General features: G+C 42.9%; 1 protein-coding gene across 3 annotated transcripts in view; it reads left to right on the top strand.

Annotated features, from left to right (window-relative positions):
* Positions 1-23,612, top strand: part of grik4 (glutamate receptor, ionotropic, kainate 4) — a 178,877-nt gene that overhangs the window by 143,681 nt on the left and 11,584 nt on the right. For all 3 annotated transcript variants that reach the window (XR_005440616.1, XM_038693892.1, XM_038693893.1), the window contains 3 exons: positions 393-500; positions 13,656-13,859; positions 16,744-16,857. Coding sequence is in view for 2 of the 3 variants with exons in the window: in XM_038693892.1 (XP_038549820.1) it covers positions 393-500; positions 13,656-13,859; positions 16,744-16,857 (426 nt within the window). In the remaining variant the exon portion in view is untranslated. The remainder of the gene's footprint in view (positions 1-392; positions 501-13,655; positions 13,860-16,743; positions 16,858-23,612) is intronic.

Below are 23,612 nucleotides of genomic sequence, written 5' to 3'. Positions count from 1 at the left end.
TGTGAGGTGGAGGTGTGAATCCGCACTCGAGCTATAATGAAAATGAGGATGTGGCTCTGCGCCACAGGATTTGCCAGTAATTGGTTTAATAAATGCGTTCTGTTGCCTCTGATTGAACACATGCCCTGTGTTCGCTCCTCAAGGAGCCACACACATGTTGTCTTTGTTTCTTCCTGCAGCCTTGCAAACTTTTGCTATCGCTTTGTCTCACAACAAGGTGATCTGTCCACTGCATTCTCTCTGTGCTGTCTTTTGTGAAGGTCATACTCATTCTCCTTTAGAGAAGAGGGGGGCAATTAAGCACAGATTGTTACTATTGGCCTTTTCCAGCTGATGGACATAGTGACTGATCTGTATGTGTGTGTGTGTGTGTGTGTGTGTTCTCTTTGCAGATTGGCCTGTGGCACTCTGAAGATGGACTGTCCATGGAGAAAAAGCTTCCATCAATCAATGTGACAGATACCCTCTTCAACACCACTCTGACCATCACGACAATATTAGTAAGTAGTACTGTATGCGCGCATACACATCCACAGTAGTCTGTTTCGTTTTTATTAGCTCAGCTCCCGGGCTGATCTACATGTGGCTGAGACTCTGTGGTTGACAGACAATTACCATATCAAAAGCCCATTTTGTATTTTCAGATCCAAACTCAGTCCTCTTGGGATCAGAGGAACTGATGCTGCGCGATTGTTTTGCCTTGAGATGAAGTGAATGCATAACAGTGCACCAGCAGGCGCTAATAATTCACCATGTCAGCTATTCTCAGCCTATGTTGTAAATATAGATCCTGTGAGTTCCCAGTACCTCACTATTCTCACATGTTACAAGGGGTGCAGTTTTTAATCAATTTCCGTAATCACCTGCTGTGTTAATGGTCAGTACTCTAAGAATCCTAGCTTATGAAGTACAAGTAAATTGGGTATTTGAATCATATATTAAACAAGTAAATTATTTAGATAAGATTAAAAAAAAAACAATACTGTCACTCAAAATTGCTGCTCCCGCTCTGCCTGTCATTATTTAACAAGTGGACAAACAAAATTCAAATGAGTGAGCATAATAACACAATTTCTAGGCTTTATTGGAGGACAAATTGGTTTGCAGTAAACATGCAGGGCACCTATGGAAATGGAAAGGGCTCAAGAGGTTCAATATGCTTGAATAAAACTAGTTTGTTCGACCACGTCTTAAAGCAAAAATGTTTATAGCTGTTTTCTGAAGGGCTACACTAAAGCCTTAAAAAAAAATAAACCTACTGTCATCGCCTCCTCCTGGCTGCCTCCCTGAGAGACAGCAAGAGTTCTGTTCCTTTTGCAGTTTTCAGGGGGTTTTTTGTAGTCTTGACGCATTGAATCATAAATACAGTATGGCGAGAACACGGTGAACACTTTCACACAGTCTTTGCTCAGAGGCATTTATGGCGTTGCGCTCAGTTGTTCACACCAAAGAAAAGATGGTGGTGGTTGTGTAAAGAATCAAAGAGAGCTTGAGAGAGCAGTTCAGATAGTGCATGTTGTCTCATCTCACCTAGCTAATCGCTGCATGAGGTGGGCGCGCTTGTCAGATTGACGCTTTCAAGAAACTTATCGTATGCAGGCAACCAAATTTCAACTCCGGAAAGGTGTGCGGGGGGTGTCTTCAGAAGCTGTTTGATGATCTGGTTTGAAGCATAATGACCCATATAGCCTTCAAATCCCTACAGATATATCCACTAGAACTACTGATTATCATTTATTAGCTTGTAAACATGGTCAGTGGTGAGTCATAAGCTCACTGTAACCCCTTCTTAATATAAACTGTATAGAAATTCAGCACAAGTCCTGCCACTGAAACACATATCGAACTAATGTATAAGTGAGGCAGAAACGGCACTGCGACTTTGCATATTTAATATATTCTTGACTGGTCCAATTCTTAACAATGATTAATTGCTCATCAATGAGTCACCTACTTGTTTTAATGAGTAGAGCAGATGTGTTAGGAATTTCTTAACCTTGTGGAAAAGAATGCCATTTATAAGCTCACCCTTTACACCCAGCTTTACAGTAGATTTGAAATGGCTTCTGTATGTTGATGTGCTGCTGTAAAACATCAAAGGTGATAAACGGATTCATGTTAGAGCTGCACAAACACATACACAGTCGCACACACAAACCTGTCACTCGTCCAGCTCCTCCTCCTCGCTGATGAATCAGATGATAAGGCACAAAGTAGCTTGTAAGCAGAGGCAATTGGCCCGATGTGTTATTCTGAGTGGCTGGCTTGTCAGCTGCGGAACCGTGTGAATGAGGCAAGGACATACTGCCATATTTCGCCACGCAACAGCTCGCTGGTCTCATTGAGACTGATTGGGATTCAGATGGAATGGTTCACTTCACACAGGAGGGGAAAGGCGTGGTGGTGGGGGGGGATCAGGATGTGTGTGTTGGTGTTAAGGGGTAGTACAAATGAGACGATGTTTTCACAACACAACAAGAGTGTGAAAGAAAGAATTGGCCAAGCACAGAGCTTTGATTTCACTTTGGAGATATAGAGTCCCTGGACCAAACTTCGGAAGCCACCAAGGAGCAATTTTCAGTGCCTATCACAGCTCATTCATCATGGTGTGATTGCTGTGTCGCTGTTATCTCGCTTGTGGGCGGCAGACGAGCCACAGCTGAAAGCCTCTGTAAGAATTCCTTACCTGTAGCGTCGGCCTAGGGAGGCTGTTTTTGTTTGTGTGTGCTTGCACTAGTACATAAAGTATTTATGCTCCCTACCAAGAATTTCTATGTGTATGTTCAGTATTTGTGTGTTCGTGTGCACCCTTGACATGTTCGCCTGGCTTTTACAGGACAGTTTCATTACACCTACACATGGCCGTCACCTTTCACGAACAGCTCTAGAAAAAGAAAAAAAAACGCAGTCACAGAATTGATTATCACTTTACTGCTGGGCCACAAGCCATGCCTTTCTAATTATTGATTGAGTTTGTTACAGGCACTGTTTAGGTCTTAGTAAAATAATGTCTTTGTACCCTCAGTAGCCACACTGATAGAAAATGCCCATTTTACCCCCGAGATAATGGAGACTCACCAGGCTGTGTTGTTCTAAATCGTGTGTGTTTGTTGATTCTCTCTGTTCTGAAATACAGTAGCTCATGACGCAGTAGAAAGACTAATCTTGTTTTCGGTTCTATATTTTCAGTGTTTTCTGATCCCAGGTGATTTGCATTGCAAAGGAGTAACTGATGGATTTTTCAGAGCTAAAAATTATTTTCTTTTCAAGCGGAGTTTGTGAATTTTTCTCAATAAAAGACATCCTCTCACTTTTTGAGAAGACCTCTCACTCAATTTACTATTCCAAGATTAAAATGGATTTAGGCAGCATCAATAATCATAACTAGACTTGCATGAAAGCATACCGGCATCCATGCAACCCAAAAACCAGAGGCTCTAAAGCCAAGAGCATCACTAAAGACTAGTTCACACTACACACTTTTTAGCCCGATTTGCCAGTTGGAGAGCTCGGCAACCATCAGGCTGTGATCAGGGGTAGAACAGTCAATCGGTGGTCGCCAGTCCTTATGTGTGAACTACACAACGACCCATTAAAACGGCTCCCCGACACATCACTGCCACATCGCCGACGCCAACCAGATATCTAGCATGCCAAATATCTAGAGGAGTCGGCCGACTCAACATCCATATCCAGCCAATGAGAGCAGGCAGCTACTTTTCACTGCACAACACTTTTTACTCACCTCTAGCTCTCTCTGTAGCTCAGACAGTCCCTGCTACCTGCATGTGCTGATCCATTCTTTCATCCATATTCTTTGTGTTTATAATTGCTATCTTTATAATAACGAACAACATCTGTTTCTTGTGTAGGTTTGCGTCATTTCCCGTTTCACATTTCACGTGTGTTTTCTTGAAAAAACGTGGTTTGGAGACCAGAGTCGGGTGACACAGCCGCTGTCAGCAGTGTAAACGCCACAACGACAAGTTGTGTACTCTGAACAGCACATCGCTCTGCCAACGCTGAAAGTTGTGTAGTCTGCACGAGCCTGTAGGCGGCGTAACTTGCGTTTGTTTGTCTTTGCAGATGTCCTCCTGCAGTGCACATTCATTCACGAATTAATCACATTCACGCACCTTTTTTTTTTTCAACTTTATTTTCAGTGTACACCTCTCATCATGGTCATGTGTTGATGGTGGATACCATCAACCACCATCACTTACCCTGAAAATTTAAATCCATACACATTCACATGGGTACACACATAGAGCCACCAACCCCCTTCCTCCCTCCATGCACACAAACACACATACACAGAGACCAAATCACACAGGGCAACACTTTTTTTTTTAGTTTGAAAAATTATTTTCACATCATTTGGGTTTTTTTCTGAAGCTACATGGCACAAGAAGATATTCATCGGAGCATGAAGCCAACATGCGTAGAGCACCCCACCCCCACCCCCCCACCCCACCCCCCAATGCCTCCACCAGTTTCACAAACACACACACAGCTGTCACATGTTTGAGTGAGAGATTTTTCGGTTGTTTTTCACTGGCTTCATGTAAGTACATGTGTTTATTATGCCACCAGCTAACCATTCAACAGCCTTGGGTGTTAATATATCACTCCTTTAATTAGGCCCTTAAATACTACTCATGCTCGGTGCTCACAGAATACAGGGCTCCTTGTTATTCCTGAAAGAAATCAAATGGAACAGAGCTTTACCTGTAGGGACATCTCTCTTTGGTGCCAGCTTGCTTCCATTGTTAGGGAATCATACCTTCTCAATATTTAAATCCCGACTTCTTGTTAACACCTGAAACCTGCTTGAAGTCCTTCCTGTAAGAGCCACTTTCTGCCTTTGTCAACTACAGCACTCTCAATCATTCTCTCAGTTTTCCTGCAGACTACCCTTGTGTCAGTGAGTGCTCTCACATCCACTCACACACAAATCGGTAAGAATTCAACAATGCACATAGAGTCGACTGATAAAAGCAGACACTGGCAGATTTGTTGGCACACGGGCCCAGTGGCACTGAGGCGTGTGCACATAAATTTGCACGCATAGGCGTAAGATCTGCCCCTGTTTCGTCAGGTTTGTGTGGCCTGTTTCTGATTTTCTGCCATTTATTTACTGTCAAGTGCAAATCCGTTGATATTTGAGTTCTAAAAAACTAACCTGACCTAGGGTTTTTTTTTCTAATGCCCTAGTGTTTTTCCAAGTATTGTCAGAGTTTGTGTGGCTGTTCTTCAAACAGGACTACAGAACTGTGTGAGAGAATTATATCTCATCTGCCAGTTTGCTGGGCTCTGGAGAGCAAGTTTTTAAGGATAAGAAAACATTTGGGGAAAGCGAGGAGGCCTGTGGAGGGCTGTGGGAAGACATTTTGAACACCCTGAGGTTTTAGAAGGGGAAACTCCACTATGGTGTATGAAGTTGAATGTGAACAACACCCACCCGTGCACCTGGTGCTGTGTGTGTGTGTGTGTGTGTGTGTGTGTGTGTGTGTGTATACTTGCTTGTGCATATGTAAGAGTGTGCTTCTTCCTCCAGAGTTATCAGTCCACAACCAGACTCCTCTTGGCCTGGGAATAAAAGGCTGCTTTAAAAGTCTGCATTTCTTTATAGCTTTAAACTCATAGCTTTATTGCTGTTTTGCTGTGGTGTGCAAAAGAAGGTAGATGGAATTTCCTTGTGATTTTGCCTTCATAGAATACAGCACTTTTATTCCCCTGCATTGAATTTTCACACCTTTTATATAGTTATTTTTTATATGATTTTGTCTCAACTTTATAGAGGCTTCTAGTGGAAGTGGTTCTTTCAATGATTTTCTTGTCAGTATTTGGTGGAAGTTTTCGGATAAGTGTGAACTGCAACTTTTAATAGCAGTTGTGTTTCCACTTCTGCAACCCAGCACAGATCTGGGTAATAGATGTTTTTGACCATATATTTTTGTATAGGCACTGGAGATCAGAGAAAGAAAGTACTGAAACCAAGGAGAAATGACAAAAAAAAAGCAGAGGTGTAAAGGGGGAAAAACATTCTGGCTTGATAGCAGTCAGTTACTGTGTTATTGATTGCTGTTGGGTACTTTACTTAACCAGGTCAACACAGGGGGGATGGAGAAAAAACGAGATACAAAGGCAATATTGTGTAACCTTACTCCTAGAAATTGAGCTTCCTAATGATGGCGCCCATTAGTTATAAATATAGAATGCTTTTACCGTTCTTCACACACAAATCAACAAGAAGCTGGAAAGTGAATCATCTCTCTTCTGTAGGTGCGAAGATGTGTTACGTGACTATGGCGGGCTTGTGTGTTTCCTCATTTCTACACTGTCCCCCCAGTCTGACTCGCTTTGTGTACAAAATGTCAATGAAAGCCATGAAAACCTCTGTAATAATGTTGCGGAAATTGGAAGGAGAGTGAAAACGTCTGACTCGGTCTGGCTTGACTGCAAGTCGGTGCTTGAAAAGCGTAAACAGTATGTGAGCTGTGAAATTAGCATTTACATGTTCATTGTGCCGCATGCATTCTGAAACATGAGCATGCACGCATGTCACGGTAGGCCAGTGAGGTGACATGTGTGGCTGATTTAAAGAGGTAATGAACAGATTTACTTGTATGGTTTGGTACATACAGTCACTAACCTGCTAAAAACTTGACTGACTCTGAGCCAAAGAAGCATTTTGTTTTTGTTTACCCTGCAAAAGACTAAAGCTGATTATTCTTGTTTTGTTATTAATATATATATTATTAATAATATATATTATAATAAATCCCATGAAAAGACTAAAACCAAGTCCATCTTGCAGCTGGATAATGTTTTTACATTACATTGACAAGTCAGAAAATGATCTGCTATATCACTGACAACACAATTAGTTTATTTCCTACTGTAAAATATCCACCTTTGCAATATGATGCCCACTCATAGCATCTATAATAATACATAATAATAATATAGCATAATAATACTTTTTATCCCTATGACTTTCGTGTGGTACAGAAATGTAGCACTTCCTTAACTCAAAAAATGTTCCTTTATGAACAAAACCCAGGCACCAATTACCATTCCCAGCACAGTGTAATTAGGCAAACAAATTAGTAGACCGGGTTCGCTAGTGAGTATTTACAGCAGCGGGACGCTGTATGTGCCATCAATTAAAAATAAGACTACTGTGCCAGTGTTCATTGTGAAGAGGCAACATGTCACACAGTGCATTGTGTGGCTCTGTGGTGTGTTTTTAATATGTTTTGCACAGCAAAGAAGGTCTTGCACAGAGGAATAAGCTCTATTGGGTTCTGGCCTTTTCATGGGATTTGTTGACAATATCACAAGAAAACTAAAAACCAAACTTATCAATATCAATTTTATTTATATAGCACACTTAAAACAACCAAGATTGACAAAGGTGCTTCACAGGTTAAAATACAACAACAAGACACTACTTACACAGTAAAAGTAAAGCAATAAAAAATTATAATATACAGTATACAATATATAGTGATATTAAAATTGCCAGGAATAATAACAGACTTAACTCAAAGGAAATGCCAAAGAAAAGAGATGTGTTTTTAACAGTGATTTAAAACATTCGAGAGTTGGGGCGGTTCTGATATGGACTGGCAGGTTGTTCCACAGGTTAGGGGCAGCTACACTAAAGGCTCGATCGCCTCTGGTTTTAAGTCTGCTTCTGGGTACATCCAGGAAGAGGAGATCTCAGCACTCTAGCTGCAGTATGAACGTGAAGAAGCTGCGTTAAGTACAATGGAGTCAATCCATTAAGGCATTTAAAAGTTAAAAGTAAAATTTAAAATCAATCCTGTAATGAACAGGAAGCCAGAAACCACCACATCACACCTGTGTTATGCTCCCTCTTCTTCTTTCCTGTCAGGAGGTGAACAGCAGCATTTTGGACTAACTGCGGGCGCTAAATAGATGACTTGTCTAAGCCCACATATAAGGAGTTGCAATAGTCAAGGCGGGAAGTTATAAAGGCATTAAACACCCTCTCCAAATCTTTAGGGGGGAGATAGGCCTTTACCTTGGCTATAGTTCTCAACTGGAAAAAGCAGGATCTAACAGTAACGGATATCTGTTTTTCAAATTTAAATGCACTATCCAATACAACACCAAGACTCCTCACAGTTGAGCGGTTGTTTGAAGTTAAAGGGCCGAGAGAATCAAGCAGTTCAGGGGGTCCAAACACTATGATCTCTGTCTTGTCTCCGTTCATCCACGTTTTGATGTCCTTCATACCGTCAGTAGGGGCTTCAGTGAGCCCTTTGTTTTTACATTCAGGGGCAAATAAATTTTAATATCGTCTGCAAAACAGTGGAAAGAGACCTTATACCTCTCAAAAATGGAGGCTTGGGGCAGAATATACAAAGAAAATAAGATGGGGCCTAAGACAGAACCTTGAGGGATACCACAGGTAAATGGGGCTGTCTCAGAGGAATAATCACCGAGGTGGACAGAGAAGCTCCTATCTGTTAGGTAGGACTGAAACCACCTTGGTGCAGTACCTTTGATTCCCACACAATTTTCCAACCGTGACAAGAGGATTGAGTGGTCAACAGTGTCAAAGGCAGCAGTGAGGTCTAAGAGCACTAGAACAGCAAAGACTCCTGAGTCAACAGTTAAAATCATTATTATTAATTAAAAATGTTTGCAGCTGGGTAAAAACTACTTTCTCCAGGACTTTAGATAAGAAAGACAGTTTAGAGATGGGCCTGAAGTTAGAGAGAACAGAGGGGTCGAGATTTTCCTTTTTTAGCAGGGGCTGTACAACAGCGTGTTTGAAGGGGGACGGACATAACCAGAGACAAGACAGGTATTTATCAATGACAAAATACATGGTCCAACGGTACCAAAGACTTCTCTAATCAGATGAGAAGGAATACTGTCTGAGGGACAATTTGTGGGCCGCAGATGATGGACCACCTTAGATATGGAGCTGTCATAAGACAGCACAAGATCTAATGTGTGTCCCTTTTCATGTGTTGGGCCAGACACCGATTGAGTGAGATTAAAAGAGTTAAGAAGATTTAAGAAGTCTTTAACCACAGGTTTGCTTTCACAGCATACGTGTAAATTCACCACATTGTCCCCACAAATTATAAAATGGTCATAGTTTAACCTGATACCTGCTATAAAATCAGCAAACTCTTGCATAAAATCTTTGTTGAATTTCGGTGGACGATACACAACTGCATACTGCGTTGGAGAAGAGGTGTTTAATTCAAATAGCTGCAGCTCAAAGCTAGAATAGGTGACAGATGCAGACAGCGGACACTGGAAGGTGGATTTAAACACAGTGGGAAGTCCTCCACCTTTGCCAGTGGTCCGAGGAGAGCTAAAAAATTTACAGTTTGGAGGGAGAAGTTCAGAAAAGGAAGCAGACTCACCAACATGAAGCCAAGTCTCGGACAGCAGCATAAAGTCCAATTTATGGGATGTAAAAATGTCATTCAGCAAAAAAGTTTTGTTGGCCAGTGATCTGACATTAATCAGGGCCATACGAAGAGTTAAATCCCAACTGTCAGGTTTTGAGGCCCGCTGCAGTGTGCGCAGATTAGCCATATTCACACCACGTCGACAGTCCGGCCGAAGTTTCCTCACCCAGGGCGCCGTGTGTCAGGTCGGGAAAAAGGTGGAACAGCGTCGGACGAACAGCACCCGAACCAGTCGCTGTCACCAAGGCTGCAGATGCCTGACCCATCAAGAGATGCTGTGAAGCCAAGTCGTCAAGAAGGAAGCCCACAACAGGCAATGACACAACAGTAGTCGGGCTGGGGAAGACAGGTCGAATCCATCGCAGGCGCGGGACCTCCAAACACCGGCAGCCACAGACAGCGGGGTGACAGCAGCCCCCACCGCAGAGGAGATGAGGATGAGGCACATCCGAGGACTTCAGGTAAGCCTTGAGGCGAACAAGCACTCCGGCATGCTTTCCACGTCTCCTGTGGCGCTTTTTCTGGAGAAGATCACACGGGACACAGCGCAGGTAGTCCAGGATGTAGGACAACCATGGGGGGAGACCTCCAACCTGTTCTCCCAAACCATCTCTAGACAGCCCCAAAGCCTCACAGGATGCTCGGATGTCAAACAAAGTTTGTCGATCATAAACGAGAAGGCTAGTTACATCCCGGGAGCAGAAACACAGAAATAAAGCAGCAGCAAGCAAAAGGCAGACGCAGCATGATGCTGACAGACAGTTTGCCTTACACACTGGCGCCATCTGATTACGTTCACCAACCATAGCAGAGTCCTTTAACAAACACGTGCAGCTCACTTACTCTCACATTACTGTATCTTGTAATACAGTCTTTGTTATCTACCTCTCTCTGTAAGACAGTGCAGGTAATTGTTGCTGTACAGCGTGTCTGTTTAATTGAACTATGAGCCTGGTTAGAAAAATTTAACCAGGATGCTGATTCTATGCGCAGTTACGCAGACAGAGAGAGTTGATCAGTGGTCATATTATTGATTCTTATCACAGCAGAACAGGAGGATGTGGGTTCTACTGTCCAGCGATGCAGCAAGAAAGAGGCAAAGCTGCCCAATCCGGCGTCTAAGTGTTCTCAACCCCCCTCCCCTTTGTACGCACATACAGGTGGAACCAAGTGGTTGCTATGACAACAGGGCAAGTCACAGTAACAGCTGTGCCGCCTGATGTGCAGCAGGTTCTCAAATCTTCCCATTTTCAGTAACTACTATTTTTGTGGCTTTCACTGTGAGGCAAATCAATCGCCAGTGAACCAGCTACAACACAAATAAGTATTTCCAGCTGTGGTGATGACAAAACAATTTCACTTCTATTACATTTCTCAAAATACAACGCAACTGCTTATGCTTTGCCCTCCTGAAAGCTGTCACAGTGACTTTGAATGGCTTGGGAACATGCAGTGAAACACGCACACCCTGCTGTAGGCATTTATGTTAACCCAAGTACTCGACAATTTCTCATGGTTAAAGAAACATTAGCAAGCTAGTACACTATGGGCCTCATTTAATAAAGGTTTGCGTGAGTGTGCAAACTTGATATCACCAACAAATTAGCATGTAAGCTGATCTACTAATGGTGTGCACACAGAATGACGTCTTTCAAAACGTCAGATAGCACCTGTTGTTCATTTAGTACTTTTGCCTTAATGAATATGCAATTTAGGGCGTAACATGCAAATACATTTATTTCCTACACACACTGTGATCTACCAAGCCTAAATGCAATTTCATGTGAGTGCAACAGCCTCTGTATTTAATACGTTTGAAAGGAAGGTGCAAACCGCCAAGTGTTGCGCAGAGATTACTTCTGTTAATGTTGCCAGAAGGAGACACAGCCATAATGAAAGAAAATGTAGAGAAATTAACAATATTAGATAATATTATTCTATATCTAATATATAGAAATACAATTATTTTATTTTATTTATTCAATGAACTATATGAATAGAATTTAGTTGTATTTTCCTTTAGCTTTGGCAATAAGTAAGTAAGTAAGTAAAATTTATTTATATAGCACTTTTCACAGATAAAATCACAAGGTGCTTCACAATAAAACAACAAAATACAGTTCTAGCTAAATACCAGAAACACATTGACATATGACAGACAACTTTAAAACAAAGCTTAATGTTTAGCAAACGCCTGTTTGAATAACAGAGTCTTCAGCTGCTTCTTAAAAGAAACCACACAGTAACAGGTCGGAAATGTAAGAGGGAGTTTGACCATGTAACACAAGTAAGGACCAAGATTATAAAGTGAATTTTAAAATGAACTGGCTGCCAGTGAAGGGATGATAGGACTGGAGTAATGTGTGCTCTTCTGCTTGTATGTGTTAAGAGTCTAGCAGCTGAGTTCTGGACAGCTTGGGGGTGAGTGAGTGCTTTATTACTCATGCATGTAAAAAGACTATTACAATAATCTAAACGGGAGGATATGAAGGCATTGGATGATCATCTCTAATTCTATCTTTGACACCAGCAATCTTAGTTTGGATATGTTCCTTAGTTGGAAGAAGCAGTTTTTAATTTGTTGGTTGGAGTGATGCGCTATACTGTTGTTTTAACATTCATGCCAATAAAGTAAATTTCGTTTCGACCTGATTTCTTTCCTTTGTGAGATGGAAGAGTTTAGAAAGTTGCCTGGCGCTGCAGAGAGCCCCCATCTGCAGAGTGCACAGATCACGCGTAAAATTCATCCATCCAAAGGGAACGATCACCAACTGTTCACAGCGTGCTGGTCGTAATATAGCGACACAACCCATTGCAGGTATCCAAGAGGGTGTGTACAGGGCCAGGGACAGGAGATCGCGGAGCGACCGGGCAAGGTGTGGACGGTCGGTGATTGTTTCCTCTGGCTGGATGAAGCACGATCTGCTGGCATTTCCTCGCGCCTGGGTCATTCCAGCATACTGTAGCTGTTTCTGCTGGGGTTTTCTAAAGCAGTTTTTCCAGGTGTTCTGTCCCAAGTACTTAGTGCAATCTCAGGCAGGATGGGCAGGTACATACGATTTCCACATACTCGGGACACACTGAACGAAACAAACCAAGGTTTTTACACTGTGGCTGCTTTCCCTCCCAACTCTCCTTGGCGGAAACCATTAAAACACGCAAACCCCTCATTTAAATACTCCCACCTCCATTGTGTTTGCTCCTGTTGTCATCTCTGCACTAATTCTTAGTAAATCACCCATAACAGGTACTAAAATTGCACGTTCAATATTTTAGAATGCACACGCAATTTAGTACTATTTATTCGGGATGTTAGTAAATCAGGCCCTATATGCGTAAGCACACAAACTTGTGTTGTTAAGAAAGATGCTAAATGAAGCTTGTATCTGCAACAATAAAGATACCACAACTTTATATTCCTTTTGTTTAATTTTAAAAAGAGAGAAAAGTGTGTCGCACAGGCAAATGCTTAGACCTGTTAATCATCGTTATCTGATGTCGTGTTGCCACAGCAAGTTAGTTTTGGCTGGATTCACAGGCTGAGTGCAGGGATAGAGCAAGAGCAAAGTGGTACATAACACTGTCTTTTTTATGATGTAGTGGAGCTCGAGCACACCATTTTGACAGATGCATTATTTGAAAAATAGCACAATAAGGGTGTCACCAAAATACATCACTTCTGGGCTCTTTAAATCGTCCCACAACATCAACTAAATGACAAAACAAGACATAAATAAAGAGACAGCCGAACAGAGAGTTGGTTCTCTAAAAGACAGGTTGTAAATAGGTGTGTGTGTGTGTGTGTGTGTGTGAGAGAGAAACTGCCTTTGTTTCTTATCCACTTTTTGCAGGATTAGCACACCCCTGTCTCTTCCCTATTTTAGTGCCTGGCTCTGCTTCAAATCCACAAATCTCGTTTTTTATTGAAGGCAGTAAACCTGATGTGAACTGTGACCTCCAGAGGACATATGGGATGCTGCCACCATTCTTCCCTTTCCCATTCTGTAAAATAGTTTGGTTCTGTAAAGCAATCACATTAAACGTTAAGGAGGTACTGCAGCGATTTAGTGCTACGTTTACATAAAATTAGGGGGCTTTCAAGAGATAGATCTGGCCTAGGCTCAGTATGGATTTCTTACACACAATCAGTTAGATATGTGCTGTCTACATGTGTTATCTTTTTCTCTTCAGGAGAATCCGTATGTGATGCTGCGGCCAAACCACCAAGAACTGGAGGGAAATGACCGCTACGAAGGCTTCTGTGTGGACATGCTGAAGGAGCTGGCAGATATTCTCAAGTTCAAGTATCGCATCCGTCTGGTGGGGGACAGACTGTACGGGGTTCCTGGAGCCAATGGAACATGGACTGGCATGGTCGGGGAGCTCATCTCAAGGGTACGTTATATATACACATGCACACACTGAGGTGTAGCCTGCAAACAAGCCCTACAACCATAACGTATCAGATTCATCACATTATATACTGTGGATGTCATATACTCACATTCACAAACACAAAAGTGTATTGCTCCGCTCTCATACAGTTCACAGCTGTCATAAACTGTCATAAACTATTTTTTTTTTCATTCAGCAGTTGGCCTTTTCAGCTTAAGCATTGTATTTTCCAAAAACAGTCACGGCTTGTTGGTGGCTTGTTCCCTGTCAGCTCCTTTCCATAAGCCTTCTGAACTGACCTTAACAGACTTTTTCCTCCTGAATCAGTCTGTGTTGTTGCTGTTAAATCTCTAACTGAGGTCTTACACTCTTCCAGCCACGCTGTATGTAGCTGTTAACAGGCAGATATGGTTATATAAGGGTGCTGAGGGGAGAAGAGAAGGAGGAAAAGAAGTGAAACAGGCGTAAAAAAGGAGGAGGAAGGCTTGGGCAAGGAAGATAAAAAAGTGGAATGACGTAGAAAGGGATTGAGCTGATCCTAAGAGGTGATCTGTCTTAATTCTTTGGGCTAATGGAGGGCAAAGCCATTAAGTATGTAAAGCAAGGAGTGCCTGCTCTTGTTATTGTCACAGCCTGCCACCGCCCTCATCCCCTGTAAATTGCCCGTGGTGGGCTGACCTTCAGAACGGCCATGGCTGAAGTTAACATGTGTCTCTGACAGTAGCTTGCGCTTGTGGAGTGGCATCGTGGTGGGGGGGACGCACAAAAAGACAAGACGTGCTTGAGAGGGATTTGTCATGGAATTGGGGGGGTACCTCTGGAGGGATGTTCCACAGTGGACAGAAAGGCTTGGGCTTGTTTGGATAGGGGCTTAGGAAGGAATGATGAGTAAAAAGATTGTGAAAGAAAACATAGGAACAGCCACAGTTGCAAGTTTAATGGGTAAGTTGAAAGGATATGAAACATACACTTGGTAGCAGCCTGAGGTTATTCCAGACAACAGATACCTGGGTCCCTGCCTGTACTATTCAGACTAAGACTCAGTATTTCACTGTGTGAGGGTGATTAGTTTGACGGGTGTCAGACAGCATGAGCTAACGATGAGACATGCCAGGAGGAACCCAGACCAAACTACAGTATTTCCTGGATCCACAATCCACAAGTGCTGCAGTTAGAGAACACACATCATCTCCAAAGGCTACTCTTGAAGTCAAATGCTACATCTATATATTTAATTCATCCCTCACATTCAAGTTCAAGTGTTATTTTGTCCTCTTTTACCAGGTTAGCATGATATGATTGAATGGAAGTGGAAACAGGTGTGATGCAATATTGAACAGCTGACATTACAGTGTTTTAGTATTACAGTTATACTAGAAGGCATAACAGAAGGCAGGCAGAGGAATCCAGTAATCAATATTAATGTTCTATCATCACATAAATATTTCAGTGGCTGTTACGACGCACGCGGGTGTTCAGTAACTTTCTTTGTTTAAATTGCCTGGATGGTTGTTCTCTGCGTGTGGCTTCCTTCTGGCACCGGGAGCAGACTTTTAAATGAAGAGAGAGAGAGAGAGGAAAGACAAGGAGGAGGCTGGGCACAGCTGATGATGGAGGGTCAAAGCCTTGCGGGCTGAGGATAGGCTCGGATAGGGCAACAGCAGACATTAGGCTTCAGAGTGGAGTGTAGTCTGGGGCGAGATAAAAGAGGTGGAAATTTTAAATGTAAATCACTAATTGAAGCACAGAAGCAGAGTGGGATTGAGGCTTTTAGTTGAATCTCTCAATGTTTGGTAGCGTTTTACACTTGTTCTAAAGGTTAAAATAATTAAGTAAAAGAAAACATATCCATATTCACATCACGTCCAAATGGATGTTGTGGCGAAAAACGCTCTTTCATGGATGTCAGATGCCCCTTTCCCTGGCTATCTTTCCTAAGCATTGTGGCGTCTGCATTGCTGCAGCAGAGCTCCTTCCTCCTCACTCATCATCCCATTCCTCTCCCGTCTCCCCAATCCTCTTAGTTCTCTTGCAGCGGACAAAGATCAGTGCGTTGCTGCTTTCACTCTTTGCTCCTCAGGGAGATGAAAAATCCCTTGCAGTTGCACTTTGCTGGCCTGTATTATTAGTAGGGAGCCATCCAGTATTCAGCGTGCATTGACCATTTGTACGTGTGTGTGTGTTGCTAAGTGTGTGTTTTACCACCCTCTGCTTTGTCTAGTGATTTGTCATGACAGTGTTCCCGTGGCCGGCCACAATGGTTATCCTGAGCTCTCTTGTGCCCTATACACGCACACACACACACACTAACACAGCGTCAATGCTGGATTATCCTCACCACAGATAGTACTATTAGTGGACAAAGGGGCATTATTAGGGAATTACCATCTAGTAGCCCTCTTCTTATGTCGTCCTCGTCTCCTTTTCAAGCACTTCAATTATTGGTTGTGTCTTAAACATATTGAAGTAGCCTTTCTCTAATCAATGCATGTGCTGGTTTAGGAATAGTTGGCCATTTAACAGCCTCAAAGTTTTCGCCACTATAACCAAATAAACAAATGCATAAAACAATAACCAATACTGTAAATCATGCTACCCATGAATGAGGTAGAATGGTCACAAACATAATTCAAACAATAAACTGTCAAGAGGGTAACTTAGATTGTCAGTAACGCATGAGTGAGGCAGGACTGGAGACACCTGAATGCCAGGTGAGTGATCAGTCTTCACCTGAGTACATCTGGAGTCATTTACTCCAATTACGGGGGCCACAGAGGGAATTCACAACATACAGTGTATGTTAGGTCATCAAGGCGATATTCAGTATGCCTTTGGCTGTGTGTTTACATGATGTGATTGATTCTACTCGCCTTCTGCGTTTCAGAAAGCTGACCTGGCAGTCGCAGGCCTCACCATCACAGCAGAGCGTGAGAAGGTCATCGACTTCTCCAAGCCCTTCATGACCCTCGGCATCAGCATCATGTACCGTGTCCACCTGGTGAGTTACCTCCCAGCAGCCCCGCACACACACACCCAACACTAACCGATCGAACTGGCTCTCTTACAGCTTGCGGACATACCACAGCAGGCTGTCAGCTTTTTCTAATGGCTGGAAAAGAACCACTCTCCCTTTTGGCCTTTGGAGTCTATCTCTCTTAGTTTGTCTAAATCCTTCCACAAACTCTACTATTTTGCACCTTATAGCTACTTCTTTCCCCCTGCATCTGTGTGTTTTCAAGGCTATACCCTCCTCTTCCCTCTGTCCTCCTTTCCTCCAACCCTTAGTCTCGCTTTCTTGCTTCTTCTTTATCTTCTTAACATCCTTTCCTATCTGTCCCTGCAGTCCCAACTTTTTCATAGTGTCCAGTTTTCTTCACTTGTCCTGCGTTTCCCCATTTCCTCTGTCTGTTGCTGTGTCCCCCCCATCCTGCCAGCACCAGATGGCGTGTTTTGCTGTGTGAACTTCCTGATGATCGCAGCAGTTTCATAGTTGTTTTCTGCTTGCCCTCTGATTGGGTTTGGCCATCTTATTCACACAAGCATCACCATCCATGCTCCGCAGAGAGCAAGCCCAAGCAAGAAACAGTGAAGCAACAGCAGTGCAGGTGAAAATGGGCCAGTGTGTGCAGAGTCAGTGGCCCATTAATCATCAGACCCCCCAAAACCCAAGGTGAAGCAGCAGGGCCCAGTACGGCAGTGGCCACAGTCTCACTGAGGCGTTCTGGCACGTGCGCTAGTTAACATTAGTGTAGCATCCCAGAAGGGCGTTTACTCAACTTCAACTTTCAACATTCAACTTATTTGTCCCCGAAAGGCAACCGGAAATAGATAAAGGGGTGTGCGCTGAATGTTGCAGACTCAGGGGAAACAACAGCTGTCCCAGGTTAACCTTTTCCAATCAAAGACTAAATAGAGTGCTGAATTCTGGGACATCATACTCACATTCCCTCTTGCTCCCGTCTCCCCCTCTTGTAAACCTCCCTCCTTCTCACCTTGCCATAGTCAGCGCACAGCGCTAATAGGTGTAGCAGTAAGGGACTCAATTGAGCGGCAACAGTTAGGGAGAATCAATCGATGTTCACAGCAGGTGTGGCGTTAAATGGGCTGCTGAGTCGCGTATCACCTCTGAAGTAGGAGGCAGGCAGGCAGGTGGCATCATGAGGAGGTGATATGGAGCTGATGTCCCTCGGGGCTGGCACGCCGCGTTACAGAGTTGAATTAGCACAGACTTGACCCAGTTGACGCCAGATCCCTGGGGAAGAGGTCAATAAGAAAGTCGGTATTAAGATAAAGCACTGGCATTTCTGAAAAGATAACGAGAGTAAAGAGAATGGTACCAGATAAGATGGAAACTGAAGACAGGTGTCCTTTGTCTTTGTCTCTCTCTCTCTCCCACCATCATTTCCTCATGCCCTCTTTACTCCGCCACTGCCCCTTGGCATTTTCTCAGATTTGATTCAGGGCGGTCCCTCAGCATGGCTCTAAAATTCGATATTTGAATTTCTGTAACTGCACTTGTTTAGTTCTAATCCACTAACTATTGATCTGAGGCACAGTGATTTCTACAAGGGGGTTGCTGCTTATTTCAAACTTTAAATGAAAATTTCAGTCTGATCAATAAGAATGGCTAATGCAATAAAATAAAGGCACCTGTTGGGTATTAATTACCCTCAGCCATTTAATCTCCATCTCTCTCCTCTTTGTCAGAATGTATGTCTGTCTGTCTCTTACACACACTGTTTTCCTCATTTATTATGCATCTTTGTGTTTTTTGTTTTTTGTTTGTTATGTCTGTGACACTTATTCACATTCTGAGTCAATCGATATGGGCAATATTTTCTCTAACAACAATATAGTAAAAGACATACTACTGTTGGGAAAATGAATCCTATATATTAAAAAGCTATCTCGTACTGTTTCCCGAGCATCACCGCGTTTAAGCACAGACCAGGGGCAGCATTCATTTCCTGAATGAAACAGCAGAAAGAAACAAGACGCCTGGAGTGAAACTCCAATGGTTCCTCCACTCTAAAAACTGTCATAGTGAACTTTTCTGTGGAGCTTTCAGCACAGCAACAAATCACAACACTTAATTACCTATCACATGATTTTGTGTCAGTGTTTTACAATACACAAAATGACAGGGGATCTGGTTCTCCTTCTGTTAGATGATTTCCAAGACACCATATTGAAATAAAAAGTATAGGAAGAAGGACAGGGCAGCATGCAGCTTGTCTGCAGAAGACAAGCTCTACCTGTAGGTTCTCTAGCTGTCTTGCCTGACTATTTTGTGGTTGGTTGGAGATTTGTTGTTGGTCCGTATACAGCCATGAATTGCTGTATATGGGGGTCCTTTGAGACATGCATGTGGTTTGAGGCCAAATAAATACATTTGATTTGCTTTCACACACAAATCAAAGAGCACACCTTTCACCGCAGCAGCCAGTAAAATGTGTGAATTTAACATCAGGGTTATGAACCCAGACATAACCTAGAGCTACTGTCAGCCTCTTCTCATAAAAACCATCACTCCCATTACATTCATCATCTGTGCTGTAACCCCAGGATCCCACACTCTGTGGTCCTTCATATCTGTGCCACTTCCATCATTTAAACATTTCCTGTGTGTGTGTTTCTGTGTCCGTGTCCGTGTCCGTGTCTGTGTGTGTGTGTGTGTGTGTGTGTGTGTGTGTGTGTGTGTAAGAGCGATGCTTAATTAGACATAGGAGTTAATTAGGGCTGTGTGGAAGCCGTGTCAGAGTCAGCAGCTGCCCTGAGGGCAGAGCTCAGCATACAGAGCTTTATTGACTCTCTGGCCACACACAACCTCAGACAAAATTACACCGTCACAAACACATGTAGCCCTGTACACACAGATAGACAGGCTCACATAGTTTCACATACCTGCATACACACATAACAGTACAAAGACATGCACTGTCACACCCGTGTACAAAACAAACATAGGGTGAGTCCAAGAGGCAGCATGATGTTGTTGTGTATACGACCCTGTGACCTCTCTGCCAAATCAACTGCTCTCCACAGATTGCCCCTGCAGCTATCTCAACCACCATAACTGCTGACAGCGTCTGCTCTGACACAATTAGAAATGCACACACTATCAAAGAGCCCAGAAAGAAGACAGTAGGTGGGGGAGTGAGAAAGGAAGAAAGTCTATATAAAAGAGTATGAGCATGGGTAGAAAGAGAAGTGGAAGGGTTGGAGAGAAGACGTAGAAATGAGACCAGAGAAGTGAGCAGGAGAGAGTACGGTTTGAAATGACAATGGGAAGTCTCCTTCAGTGAGTCAGTATTCAGGCAGGCAGTCTCAGGGGGCAACACTGTGGTATGAATACCAAGAGGCACAATGACTAGGTGAAATCCTTGAGTGGATAACCTCACCAGCTCCTTCAGCCACCCTGGCATGCAGGTAATCCTGGGGGGGAGGTGAAGGAAGAACAATGGGAAGTTGAGAGAGAACAAGGGCAGTGCAAGGTAAAATGAATGAGCTCTTCATCTGCGGGACACACACATACTCTAATAGGCAATTCCTCGCTATTCTATTTGTTGAGATGTACTCATAAAAATGGGTCTTAAAGGATGTTTCGCCCTCTGTACCTCGTCTGCATTCTCTTCCGTCCTTTGATTTGCCTTATGCCCTCTTATCATCTTAACGCAATAATAAACTTCTATAAAATGATTCCCCTGCCTGTAATAAAAATAATTTAAACACGGCAGCAAGGGTTTATGTCTGAAGAGCTAAGGCAACCTGTGGCTATAATGTATACTTATATATTCACATGGTTTGGTGCTTGTTCTAATGAAATCAGTTCATTGTGGCAGCTTTACTTTTATTATCTAACTCATGCACCAAGGTACCTTAACTACTACTAATTTGTGTGGTCATTCTGTCAAAGTTCTGGAGTCGTCGGTCTCCTCCAAGTGTATATCTCCCATTATACAGTAACTACCAGATTAGCCATGGCTGCTGGGTTTTCCCCAGCTGGATGTCAACTACCTGCTTCCTATGTGTTCAGCACCAGTGCTCCCTGTGCACTGGGTTGCCCAAGCACATACTGTATCTGCCCGGCTGCAGATAACTGACAGCATAGACAGCTGCTGATAAGCTTTAAAACACAAGCACACATACAGTCTGTCTCGCGCACACAGACTCACTTTCCAAAATGAAGAGAGAGCAGACCACTTATATGAGCTCACTGTTTAAAGCAATAATCCTGGGCCATTTGGAGGGACGGGAGCTACTTGTTGTTTTTTTAACTGTGCTCTCAAGTTAAATTATCACTGATAATTTATAAATTCCTTAATACATTCAATATGTGCATACATAAGTTATTCATAACTGTGCAAACGTCAGTGACACTGAAACCTCAATTGCAGAGATGAATCAGAGATAAGTCCCTGTGAAGGACAGATGCACTGTTCCGTAATTTCCTAACATCAAAGGAAACAGGAGTCAGCCAGCCTGTCCTATGGGCCACCTCCACGATTTCAGTAGTGAACATTGTACTGTGAACTCAGAAAGCTGTGCCAAAGCAAAGGTAAACATGAAGTTAAGTTAAACCTGCATTAACAGCCCAGTAAGCTGTAGACACAACATTGGTTCATTATTACCTTTATAAACTAATTATGGTTTATAAACAACAACAAAAGGTTGCAGTATTTACACATTAAGCAGACAAGGAGAAACATTAGTATTCATTTGGAACCTGATAATTGTAAGTCCAGTCTTCACACTCCTCTTAGCTCTATTTTGATCTTCCCAACTCCGGAGGGGAATATCTGTTTATTTTTATCTGTTAAATGCTCCACTATGTTCACCAGCTAGTCACTAATAGAGCCCAACCCATATGGGATATTTGGTGGATTTGCTGTGTTCAGAACATGTGTGTTGCCAACAGGGGAGTTGTGGAGTGCCCACTGGTGGACAAATTATGAAATGGCAACACTCATAACATGATTGAAGGCTTTGTCTGTTTGCTGTTTGGTGCTGGTTTAGGGCAGGTAGTGTACAGTAGGTTTATGAAGTGAAGTGGAGAAAAGCAACGTTACTGCATTAAAATCAAACCACTGACCTGAAAGGCACTAAAAGACCTAAATATCCTGAACGCCTCTTAGAAACATACACACAGAATTTTAACACATTTTAGCCTACCTGAATCTCTGTGTGCTCATTAGTGCGTCTCTTGCAGCCTCACCATGGATAATTTCCCCTCCAACTCCTGAAAACATACAACTTTTGTCTCTGAGTCTTAAAGCACACATAATACAGCACCAGAGTCAAGACTTCTCAGCAGCGTGCAACTCCTACCTTTTTCCTGTTGTCTTTGTGATCTCTGTCTCTTCCTACCTTTCTCTCTGTCTCTATTTCTGAGCTACTCTTCTGTACCTTCACTTCTCCACCATCTGTTAGCATGGGGGTCCCAGGTCTCTGCAGCTCTGCTCTCTTCATCTTAATAATAGCACCTTGGTGGGAGCTTAAGATGTGGACAAGCAGGGCAAACAATTAACAAAACGCTGGTTCAGCATGCAACAGGAGGACGCATGTCAGCATATACTGCTGACATATAATGCCAGTGCCAACTAAAGGCAGCTTGGCAGTGATGCTCACTTTACAGTAGTATCTCCGGACCTCAGAGATGGCCAGTGTGTGTTTCACCACTTCATTGTTCTATTTTCAGACGGCTATCATCATCATCATGAGCATTACACTCTACAGATAGAAAGGCAGACATTAAGAATGGCAGACTGATTTGAATCATGCAAAAAATTACACTGAATCTTGCTCTTGTCTCCTGCTTTCTGCACCACTCCTATTTTATTCAGTCAGGCTAATATGCAAGTGATTACAGACGTGTGTTAATGAGTTTTCATCTCTGCGCAAGTCTAAATGGGGATTCGTTTATCATAACAAATGCCCACCAAAATAATTTTACCCTCTTGCTGCAAATTTAATTTTGGACGGCCTCAAAAATGTATTACTGCAGTGTTACGGCCTGCATGATGTCCCCTAGGACGATCTAATTGAGTATTTTTGTATGAAAGTGTGGGCTTGTTCAGGTGGGCTCCAGCCTGCCGCCTGTTGACACAGAAATGGGAGATATGGAATTTTTACATGATGAATTGCTTCCCTCTCATAACAACACTTGCACAGTTGGTTGTTTGATCACCTCCACTATTTAATTGTCTTGCTGGCCCTGACAGCCCCCTCCATTTCATACTCATTAACGGATGGTGAACGTGCATCTTCATGTAAATAGCTAATATTTGCTTGCTGATGTTCGGTCAGCCAGGCTATACTGAACATGCACATAAGAAAAATGAGCACACACACACAAACACATAAATAAGCTCAGACAATGACTCTGATACTTGACCCTGGTTCCCCGGTAATTGGTTTCATTTAAAGGACAATAGCTGTTGGTGCTGGATAACGAAACATTAGGAATTAGCCCTTATATTCCCATTGGTATACAAGCTGCCATCGCAATTTCAGCCACTTTATCTCCTACACCACTGGTTACCAATCCAAACTGATACATAACAGTCCATTGCTGCTTCAGCACAGCTAGCCTTTCTGCCAAAGCCAAAGCTATTAATCTCTTTTCCTTTCCTTCCATAATGTACGCTCCCAGTCATACAGAAAGTCAACTATAGGTCACAGAAATGAATTTCTATTTAATATAGCTGTAATGGTTTAGTTGATTATTTGATCTTTCTCTCTCTACTACATGCA

The sequence above is a fragment of the Micropterus salmoides genome, unplaced genomic scaffold (assembly GCF_014851395.1).
Source record: "Micropterus salmoides isolate LMB-PRFRI ecotype aquatic unplaced genomic scaffold, ASM1485139v1 Ms_hic_scaffold_3, whole genome shotgun sequence".
Taxonomy (NCBI): Eukaryota; Metazoa; Chordata; class Actinopteri; order Centrarchiformes; family Centrarchidae; genus Micropterus; species Micropterus salmoides.
The sequence above is the reverse complement of the archived record's forward strand: the minus strand, read 5'-3'. Positions and strand labels throughout refer to the sequence as shown.